Below are 11,946 nucleotides of genomic sequence, written 5' to 3' on the forward strand. Positions count from 1 at the left end.
TTTCAACCCTCCAAACTTGTAGTCTTGGGTAATAATATTCCTTTTGACTTTATCTACAGAATTATTCCATATAAATTTGAAGAAAAGGTTCTGTATGGTGGTAATTTTGTCCAAGGGTGGATTTGGTAAACTCAAAAATAAATGATTTAACTTTGCAAGAGCAAGGGATTTTACAACAACCAGTTTTCCTATTGGAGAAAGGACTCTTTTAGACCAGTTCGCAAATAATCTCTTGATTTCTTCAATTTTTAAGTCAAAATTTAAATCTATAATTTCAGATAAATCTGTAGTAAATTTAACACCTAGAACTGTAAAGATTTTTTCGTTCCATGACAGATTATACTCTGGACAAAGAATAACATTACTGTTTTTTTCCGATCCAAACCAGATAACTTTTGTTTTATCTACATTAATATTAAGGCCTGAGATTCTAGCATAAAATTTTAATGTTAACATTGTGTTCTTAAGAGATTTTTTTGTACCATCTAAAAACAAACTAGTGTCATCCGCATATTGGGATATCTTGTATTCTTTTCCACAGATTTTTATACCTTTTATATTTTTATTGTTTCTTATCATGATTGAAAGAATTTCAGCACATAGAATGAAAAGGTAAGGCGACAGAGCATCTCCTTGACGACAGCCTCTCTGTAATAAGAACCATTCAGACATATGTCCATTTACAATCACACATGATTCAATATTGGTATAAAACAATTTAATCCAGGTTTTAATAGAATTGCCAAAATTGAAAAAGTCTAAAACTTGGTACATAAAGTTCCAGGAGACAGTATCAAATGCCGCTGCAAAGTCAATTAAAAGTAATAAACCAGGCATATTATTTTTTTCTGTATAAAAAAGCAGATCATATAACATTCTTATATTTGATGCCATTAGTCTACCTGGTAAGAATCCAGTTTGGTCTTCATTTATAATATTAACTAATACATTTTTAATACGAAAAGCGATTGAGGCAGAGGCTACCTTATAAGCAACATTTAATAAAGAAATAGGTCTCCAATTTTTTAAGTAAAGTTTATCTTTATTACCTTTGGGTATACAGGTTATGACTCCTTGTATATATTAATTTTGTTTAATTATTTATTAAAAATAGTCATATAAATGTAAAAATTACAAATATAAATAAAGAATAAAAGTATTTTCCCGTCTTTTTATTACCCCCTACGGCGTGTTTATATAACTTCACACCTACAATGTTTTCCCTTCTTTGTTTAACTGGTCAGCATTTTCCGATAATCCTTCTTTATTTAACTGGTCAGCAGTTTCCTATATATCTATATCGTCAGCTAATTCGTCAGCAGATTAGTGCGACCCATTTTTCCCGCGCATGCGCAATCAGCATAATATTCAAAAGGCATGCAGGAAAGAGCAGTCAGACGAGATTTTCACATTTTCCGACAAGCTTATATATTATTGTTTTGATTATACATGTAAAATATTTATATCATAATTCATTTATGCATTTCTATATGCTGACAATTTTTTTAATATTGAAAAAATGTTAAAACAATAATAGAATACCATTAGATCTAATTAGTAAGCTTTGACTTGGGTATATTTATGCGAATGCCCTTCATACAAAAATATAGATAATGATGCTATTTTTAATATATCTAAAAGAATTGAAATTGATTTACGTACATGTTAAATCAACTGTTTGATAATATGTACAATACGTATCCACACACGCTGAATATACCTATTTAAAGTCAATTGTTACCAAATGATATTGGGTTCTGTCAGGTATTAAAGAACAACGACATCCTTGTCAATGCAGTTTGTCACACGTTTTAATTGCTGAATAGAACTCGTTTAAGTCACTATTCGTCTATTTCGTCATGTCTTTTTGTATATACTTTATGATAAATTGTTTGAAAACGTGTTTCACTAACACACTGCTTTTTTTTTGTTTTTGTTTTAAATTTTCTTCATTTATAGTGCAAAATATATCAAATCTAAATCGGGATAGGTGTAAAATTGTTCCATGGTGTCTGATATATTCTAAAGTTACTCTTTAGTTTATAGAATAATTGATGTATAATATATCCAAAAAAAAATATTCTGGTCCGAAATGTCCAAAACAATGGTCCGAAGTGTCTAACACATGATCCGAAATGTCCAACACATGGTCCGAAATGTCCAAAAATCTGGTCCGAATGTCTCTAAATATGGTCCGAAGTGTCCCAAAATCTGGTCCGAAATGTCTGGTCCGAAATGTCCTATTACCAATCAGCGTATGGCAGAAAGTAGAGAAAGTGCGAAGACATTGTAGAAATTGAGCATTTTATTGCGCATTTTATAAGACAAATACAATTTTTTTATTCAAAAGTATTATTAAAAATGCCTTCGTCGTGTAGTGCACTAGGTTGCACTACCAGGATAGAGAAAGGTGGTGAAATCAAGATGTTTAGATGTTTGATATTTATAATTTTGTAATGCTTTCGATTTAAGTTTGTAAATGTTCCTGAGATCGAATGAAACGTTGATTGTTTTCAAAGGCTAGAATAAAATTAATTAATATTTCCACTCATTTAGTGCGCAGTAAAAATTAAAATAATAACTGATATTCGGCCCAAAGCGATTGCAGTAACGCATTTGCAAACAAACCCTAATATGTAAGATTTTTCGGAGATAAAACCAGATACGTATGTTAATATATATACCTGATAAAACTGATCAGGTAAAAATTATTTACTTGTTTACTACTACAATATAGTGTAGTAGATTTTTTAGCAAGTAGAAGTACATCCGTTTAAACGGTATCGTTTCGTTTTGTTAACAATCGTTCCAACGTTAACATAAAAAATGTAAACGCGGGAGCCTTACGTGTTGTACTATGTATAGCTAACCACAGAATAGTTCAAAATAAGTAAATATAATTATTATATACATAATATACATGTATAACAAAAATGATGCGGAGTGGCCGGCTGATTAACGCATCGTACTATATTGCTGTCCGCGGGGTTCAAACTCCTCCAAAGGCAAGCTGTTGTTTCCGACTTTACACTCATTGCTTAGAACATGCTGAATCTAGGAATAGATTCGAGTGTGTTTCAGTAAGCTTATAGCTTCCAACATAATGGAACTAAGATAGATTCTTATAAACTAAAACGACATTTTAATCCGAGTTATTAGATTTTAGTTTATTTAGCATAACGTACATAGTGTGTTTACAGCGTTATTTTCCCATGTTTAAGATAAATATGTTATGTTTTCAAACCAAGTTCGGTATACATCTGCTTTAAGTTCAAATAAGAAGATTGAATGAAAGTTGATTGTGATTTCAATATGACAATTTTCATTGTTTTCCGATAGTTACAATGTACATGCGTTGTTGTTTAAATTTGTTTTCTTCTTGTGCTTGCTTACAACAGCTGTAACCAATGCAATGCTTATAAGAATTGAACAAAATGATTTGTTATTTCCTGGAAGAATAAATAAACAAAAGAAACTGGATGACAGTGTATGTGTGAAAATTAGTAGTAAAATTATGATGAAGATGATGTATTTAAATTTGCACATTGTTTTGATTATTTTTTGTGAAATGTGGTAAGAATTTCTATTTTGACATCATATTCAAATATACAATTTAGGAATTACATGATTTAAAAAAGTTAAACAATACCGTGTTTTCTTTGTGTAATAAAGATTACTGTCAAATGTGTAAATCGTTTCCAATTTTGAAATTTATATATTTTCGAGAATAGTGTTTTTATGCCCCCAGACATACAAAAATTGAACCGGCCGTCTCTCCGTCCATCCGTACGAAGTTAATTCAATGTGGCCATACCACGTGACTTTTCGGGTACGGAACACGCCGATTTTTCACCCGATTCAGGTATGTTTTTTATTCATAACTTATTTATTACTCAACCGATTTTGATCAGATAAGGCGCAGAGTACCCGTAATTATATCAGCTATCCACGGTATATCAAAATTCTGAAAACCCCTGAATGGTTTTTGAGAACATTCGAGTACAGTTTTCTTTTCATTACCTGGGCCGAGGGGAACGGTACACACTCATTTGGCATAACAGGCGATTTCTAGCAAGTCATATGTTTTTTGACACTATTTCATAGAAAAATGTATGTTAAATCTGATATATTTACTATGTCCAATGTATCGAGTGAATGCAGTGATGTTTTAGCATATTTTCATAAAGTTATGTTGAAATGGTAGGGATCAAAAGATACGGTACACACACAATTTCAGTCTTAGAAACAATTCTAAAATAAAATATATTAAAATTTAATTTCAATTATAATAGTGATTTTTTTCATAGTTATTCATTTTATTAATTTAAACGAGAAGCCAGGGACCTGTTTTGCAATGTATCATAATGCTTACTTTTAATGTTTATATGTATTTGTGCACTATAGTTCAAGAGATCACGCTTAACATTTACAACCTCCATGTAATTGTCTTATTTAAAATCACCTAGGGTATGTTAAACACTTCGATCTTCACAAAATCAGGTAGTTGCGCTCTATAGAAAGAAAATGTTGTTATATAATGCTGTGTTTATTGTTGTTTATTGTTGTTTTTTATTTCTTTTAGTTTAAGTGAAGTAAGATATGTCTTTTTGCTTCATCCTGAAAAAATAAAACAAGGTCATGACCTAAATCGCTGAAAAGTATCATTACTTGATAACAATTTATATATATTTATATTTTGTTAATAATAAGCAAGTCATTAGGTACAATTTTGCAATATCATGGTCATGTTTAATTAAATCAAATCACAGAAGGCGCTGAATTTGTTTGGGTCTCAGAATGTCAGAAAGGTGAAGGCTGTGAGATTGTAAACCAATTTGTTTTTGTATAGTGCCACAAACCGCTTCCAGGGGTTCGGACTACTTTCTTATTTTGCAAATAAGCATATCAGGGCCTGAAATTTTGCTTCCATTCTTTGTTTGGTCTGACGACCCAAACAAATAAAAATGTAGTCGCCATTGCTTAAATTTTTAATGTTTAAAGGCATGAAGCTTTAAAAATAACTTTTAATTCGTGTAATTAAGTCATTTTTGGTTTGGTTCCACGGCTCATAAAACTGACATTATCATGTGCCGCTGCAAAACCGAAAGTAGGGTGTTTTTATGATTTTTTTCATTTATTTTGACAATATACTGCCATTTGTCCGAAGATGATATGTATATAAAGTTTATAAACATATTAAATATGTATGATGCATATATAATCAAGCCATAGGTTCATTTCAGCCCGAAAAATATGTCGAGGTGATGGGCGAAACAAGACGTTGCAGTACATGAAAATCGGGCACATAACAAATCAGCAAATTAATAAAACATTCTAGTGTTCCGTGGTATACATCTTTCCTACGTGTCATGCCTCCTTTCCTTATTACAATGAAATTTTACTGTATTGTTATCCATCGCTGGTTTGTTTTTAGCAGAGAATGACCTGTGCATGTTCAAAGAGGGTACCGTTTGAGCAGATTTCTCAAAGAGGGTACCGATATGGATATGCACCGTGTTCATTTAGTATATAGAACAGAACAGAACGCAGCCTCCAAAATCCATAGCTTTTGATTGACAAAATGGGTATTATTAAAATATCATTTTAGTTTTAACACAAACACGCAAGCACACATATCCATGAACTCAAGTGTTAAATGCATCTTGAAATGAAAGTCCAAGATAGGCATAATTTTACCAAATTTCCTAACATGTATATCCTTACATGTATATGTAACAAGGTTACCTTGTATAAACTACGTTACGATATATAACAGACCTTGTTCCCATATGGGTTCTTCAAATTATTAATTTTGATTGCACGAAAAACTGCGAAATATATTTGTCCATATGTAGATAATTTGATAATTTAGATACATGCAGTTAGTTTGGGACCCTGGCAGATGATTCATACCAAATATCATGTGGCCGAAAAAAATTAAACTTTCCGTGATTTAAAAAAAAATCCATTTACATCAAAACCAGCGTTTTTTCTCCAAATTCGATTATTTAAACAACATTTTGCAAGGAACATATATTTCCAACTTACTCCTAACTTCTTGTTTGTTTATATTTCATACTACGTTTAGACAGTCATTTATATATCCGAACAAACAAATTAAATGAAATAATAATCGCACATAACAGATGTCCTTGAATTTCACAATTCGTTTTATAATCCAAAAGAATATACCTAATTGTTTAATGTGAAAATCAAAACAAAACAAAATTTTGAATGTCTTCCGTATCCCTCCCTAAAATTTTAACATTTTATAGCCAAATATTAATTGCTCAACATATAAAATCAAATTTTGCGCAACGTACTCTCAAAATGTTCTTTTATTTTTTGAATAATCCTGTTTACATCAAACGTAGGCATAATGATACTTTGCAAAACAGGTCACTGGGTCTCGTTTAATTTAATAAAATGTATAACTATGAAAAAAATCACTCACATTATAATTTAAATTAATTTTTTTTATATATTTTATTTTAGAATTGTTTCAAAGACAGAAATTGTGTGTGTACCGTATCTTTTGAAATAACAGTGTGTTCCGTATCATTTCAACATAACTTTATGAAAATATGCTAAAACATCACTGCATTCACTCGATACATTGGACATAGTAAATATATCAGATTTAACATGTATTTTTCTATGAAATAGCGTCAAAAACATATGACTTGCTAGAAATCGCCTGTTATGCCAAATGAGTGTGTACCGTTCCCCTCGGCCAAGGTAATGAAAAGAAAACTGTACTCGAATGTTCTCAAAAACCATTCAGGGGTTTTCAGAATTTTGATATACCGTGGATAGCTGATATAATTACGGGTACTCTGCGCCTTATCTGATCAAAATCGGTTGAGTAATAAATAAGTTATGAATAAAAAACTTACCTGAATCGGGTGAAAAATCGGCGTGTTCCGTACCCGAAAAGTCACGTGGTATGGCCACATTGTAATTAAAACAGTTGGATTTTCTTATGTTTTACCTGTACCAATAATTTCATAATTTACACACTTACTAATCAATACAAAATATATGGTCTGGGCAAGTTATATACGTATGAGTTTCATTTTTCAAAGTTATTGCCCTTTTCAGCACTTTGAAAATTGTAATGGTAAACCTTAACAGACAAGTTTGATATATCTTAAGTTCTATCTATACTTATGGTTTCATAGTTTCCATACTTATAAGTACATGATATTGCCAGATTATATAACTGTGCCACTGCCATAATTTTGCTATATTGTCAATTGTAGACCATTTTTAACGTTTTGTTTGTTTGTATAATCGAAATATTTACAGTCATGCAAACAGACTGGGATCAATATTGGCAATAATATAGTCACATACACACATCAATAACCAACATACACAAATCAATAACCAACAAGATTTTCGAAATCTTAAAGCAGGGATTGCAAACAAGAACAACTGGTAAACCCAATGATTCAGTGTGGATCACGGCACAAATTAAACTACTCATACGTAAACGTATAAAACTTTTCCATGGAGTAAAACGAACCCAACAGCCTATGCACAAATTAAAGCAATTTCGTAATGAAATTTCTATCTACATTTATACCTGTGGCCAAGCGAAACCATATACAGCAACATGCACAGACACTAACAGACTTATATTGATAACACATCGAAATTTGACTTATCAAATCACTTTTTCTGCAGTCATTTTGTAAAACTATATAATATCTGGACAAATGGAGCGTGAATGATATGAAATTTTGCATGTCAACAAACCTCGGTGGTGGAGTCCTTTTAAGCGTTGTTTATCCGACTTTTGTTTGTACCCCTCTAACAAATAAAAAAACAAACTTTTTTTTCAAAATAGATTGATTGAATTCTGAGATGTGCTGTTTTTAGTGATTGATTCATTTGAAAATATATATATCATAGTTTATGGTAGAAAATATTTCAGGACAACCAACATGTTTTCGTTGAGAATCAACAATCAACTTGTAGAGCCGTATTTCAATCACACTTACCAGATGAAGATTAAGGGCACACAAGCTTTAATATTTTACATGGAACAAGCTGTAATGACACACCGAGACACATTTAAAAGGTAAAATATTCCATAGGTATAACTTTGTAGCCAAAACATGGCAGATGATACTAATATGTATGGTGGCTGATTTGGTATGCTTTTGTGCGACAAGTTGGCGCTAGCGACACACGACAAAGTGTCAAACGGCGCGTTGTCGTCCTGTCTCTAGCGCGGCACGACAAACGGCGCATTGTCGTGCCGGTTGTTGCGATGTCACATTGTCGTTGGGTTCAAATTGAAGGATTGGCTTATAAGCAAAGCGACAGGACGACATCGCGACAACGCACCGCACGACATCGCGCCGTTTGGCGTGCCGCGCTAGAGACAAACGGCAGTGCGACAACGCGCCGTTTGACGCTTTGGCGTGTTTTCGCTAGCAACAGGACAACAAGACGACAGTGCGATAACGCGCCGTTTGGTGCTTTGTCGTGTTGTCGCTAGCGCCAATTAGACACACAAAAGCGTACCAAATCAGCCACCATAAATATGTGTGTATAAAGTATGTTTAATGTATCTTTGTTTGGGACATGAGAATTTAAATGACATAATGGTGTTAGCTTATTTTGTGCAAATTGCAAATGAATAAATTAATAAACAAATGACTTACTTTAAGAAATCTATCAATAAATAAATAAATGAAATAAAACATAAAAAAAGTAAATAAAAATAAGGGGAAAAAATGGATAAAATAAAAAATATAAAAAGTAAATAAAAATAACAAAGGTTTTGGTTTCCGTGAACGACAGTGGTTAATGCAAGGACGGCTTACGCGAATTTGAATTCATTGATACTTAATTTAGAATTTTGAAACATCTGCAAATGCGGTATCATAGACCTTCAATATGACACTTCGATGTCATTCCATGAAAAGCAACATATAGTTCGTCGCGTTTCCGGATAAACATCAACATATACTCCTCTTCCGGCGGCCTGTGTGATATTCATTCTATATGTAAGGATTTGATGAATGCTAGTGGAATATTACTTGTTTTCAGACACCATTTTTCAAATACCACTTTTAACGGTAAGTAACATAATTGAAATAGGTACTCTTACATTAAAATATAAAGAAAACTCTATGAAATGGTAAACTCTTTTTATTTCCAGTTTTAAAGCGACATTTTACAGTCCTTACGGACTCTACATTAACGGTATCAACAATTTGGAAGAAACGTATACTGTCAACAGAACGTTTTGGATGATTACAAACGCATCATTACCGATTGATTTAAGTAATTTTTCTTATCTGAAACCCAAAAACACAGAGCTTAGATTTATAGCATGTAGCAGTTCCTAGCAGGCTTTTAAAAACATATGTCATGCTTATTGGGTTGCTTACTTCCAATGACTTTTATAAAAAGATTGTCAGAGTATGTATTATCAACAGTGTTCTTCTAGTTATATTAATTATGCCCTTGAGGTCAAAATTGGTTTCGGCCTCTGGGTCACCTTACTATATAGACTTTTATAGGAAAATGCAGTAAAGATTGTTTTTAGAACTTTGATATATGGCATGAAGCCTTGCCTAGTGCACCTCTCCAAAAAGTAAATAAGACCATCTTGTGGTTCATTTGGTGTAATACTACGTCATCGCGCACCTGCTGAATGCTCCCACTCAACGATATTCTGCAGAAAATCCGTCGACTCGAAGGTAAAATACAATTTTATTGCAAGAAATAGTAAGAGTATCAAAAATCATTTAGCGTACCAAAGAATGGCTATAGTCCTTGAGATCATTGTAAAAAAATTTATGGATGGATTACGTTTTATAGGCCTGAAAACGGGATATGTGTTTTATTTTCTCTAAATGATCCCACTCGGACTTTTCCCTCGACCTATAAAGATAAGGTTGAAACCCTTCTTGAAAATTATTTGTAACGTACCGGAACATAAACCGAGTCATATTTTCTCATTTTTCTTAATTGGTCCCGAATATTTCTATTCAAAAGTCAGGTTTTTTTTATATTTATTTTATTAAAATGAAAAATGATCCCACTCGGACTCGATTTCATACTATTTCTTGTTTTTTACCATCGAGTCGACGGATTCTCTGCGAGTACGTGGGAACATTCAGCATGCAGGTGCTGACGTAGTATCCTACCATGACATTGATTTGTCCTGAATAGTAAAAATGTCTTCATAAATTTTTTCTCGGTAACTAAAATACTAAAGTCCGATGTTAGTATGTTGCGTCACGTTATTGTTTTCTTCAAATGTTAAATCATACCCCTGGGTCATAATACGTTCCTACCATTGGCATACTAAAATTAGGTAGACTTATATAAAATATATGTTTAGCTTAGATTTTGCACTTAGCATTTTCTAGTGAACCTATCTCTACAAGCGTTATTAAAACCATTATGTGAAAATTGGTCCGCTATTTTAGCTTGCGGTTCTTTAAAAAATATTACATCATGCCCCTGGGATAAAACCTAGACCAGCCCTGTTGTTACTTAGTTTACATAGACTTGTATAGTAAAATGTCCTAAAACATCTTGGAAACTAGAAGGCTCAGAGCTTAGGTGTATGCATGTAGCACCACCTTGTGTTTTTCTACAAAATACATTTATATACATAACGCCTCTCTATTCTAATCATACATGCAACATGATATGATTAATCAATTTCTAAGATCTTTCATTACCTTTGACAGGTGTAAACTTCTATATTCCAACTGCAGGAGATGAAGTGTTGTTAAATTTCACTAGAAATGATTGAATACTGGGACGATTTCAGTGTAACAATCAATTGCCACCTACATTAGACCAACAGAAAAAAGAGGAGAAAATATAAGAAAGAAATATAAGGTTTTATTTAAAGTTTAATGTGACTGCTTGTTTCATATCCAGTTGTACTTGAATAATTGCTAAACGCCATTCTCATTTCGATTTCTTTCATATTAATTACAACCTATAGCATACAAAACATGCACTTGTTAAGATTAATTTTCCAATGACTTAAACTCCGGTTTTCAATTTGTTAGTGATTTTTGATGCATCATAATCAGCCACTGTCTGTTTTCAGCTATTATCTGACGCAAATGTTCTGATCATGAAATAAATCTCCCGAAAAAAGAAGTTTAATGTTGTTTTTTAATAAAACTTGTTCGAGTTGTATTATCCACAGCACAAGCTGAACAGTTTTCGACTGCACGTGAAACTTTCAACTCCATTAACAGTTTCAGTAGCTATAAGTTTGAAAGAAACACTAGTATTAGTTAAAAGCTAATTAGAAAAAAATTAAAACGATTTTTATAAAAAGGCTATAAGGTAGCGACGCAGGAGCGATTATAGTTGTTTAAGACTATTATCGTCTAACTAAATAAGTCAGAAATTCTAATGTAAAAGCATTATCATCGGACGAAAAGTAGTGTTTCAAGCAAAAGCAGGGCACAGACTAACTTGGTTTGAATAAAGTCATTTGTCTTTGTGCTATTTTGCCTAAGAGACATCGAAGCCCATTCACAAGGAAACGACACATATGGGTAAGATAAACATAAATGAAAAAAATAATTAAAACTAGCTTAAATTGGTAGGACTCCTCTGAAAACAAGAGAACGAACTCCTCAATTACTCCAAACAAATTGATTTGTACACCTGTTTGCAAAGTCTCTCCGCCCCGTGTAACTATTCCTCTACACGCGTTTAAACTGTGGTTATGAAACTTAGTAAAGTTTTAAACAATAAACAAAAATGCTGCCCTTGCCATTAACTTCTAATGTCTATTCGAACTCATGACAGTAACAATTATTTTATATTTTGACAGAAAAATAAATAAAAAAACCCTCGATGACATTTTAAATCAATCGGTTCACTGACATTACAATTTTTTATGAAAATTTTGATTATATGTAAATTGAAAATATTTGTTTTGATTGT

The 11,946-nt window shown here is 32.3% G+C and overlaps 1 protein-coding gene across 1 annotated transcript; it reads left to right on the forward strand.

Annotated features, from left to right (window-relative positions):
• The first annotated feature begins 2,074 nt into the window (after positions 1-2,074).
• On the forward strand, positions 2,075-11,130 carry LOC132717887 (cobalamin binding intrinsic factor-like). The gene is made up of 4 exons (XM_060701463.1): positions 2,075-3,573; positions 7,940-8,086; positions 9,176-9,300; positions 10,722-11,130. The coding sequence occupies exons 1-4, from the start codon at positions 3,413-3,415 to the stop codon at positions 10,784-10,786; spliced, it is 498 nt and encodes a 165-aa protein (XP_060557446.1). The 5' UTR covers positions 2,075-3,412; the 3' UTR covers positions 10,787-11,130.
• Positions 11,131-11,946: the final 816 nt, after the last annotated feature.

The sequence above is a fragment of the Ruditapes philippinarum genome, unplaced genomic scaffold (assembly GCF_026571515.1).
Source record: "Ruditapes philippinarum isolate M1 unplaced genomic scaffold, ASM2657151v2 ctg1424_1_1_1_1, whole genome shotgun sequence".
NCBI classification, from domain to species: domain Eukaryota; kingdom Metazoa; phylum Mollusca; class Bivalvia; order Venerida; family Veneridae; genus Ruditapes; species Ruditapes philippinarum.

Bases quoted from the DNA above. Each gene is read 5' to 3' on its own strand.
- LOC132717887 (XM_060701463.1), top strand. From the start codon at position 3,413: ATGCTTATAAGAATTGAACAAAATGATTTGTTATTTCCTGGAAGAATA. The intron at 3,574-7,939 runs GTAAGAATTTCT...AAAATATTTCAG, and splicing joins ATTATTTTTTGTGAAATGTG to GACAACCAACATGTTTTCGT. The intron at 8,087-9,175 runs GTAAAATATTCC...TTTTATTTCCAG, and splicing joins CACCGAGACACATTTAAAAG to TTTTAAAGCGACATTTTACA.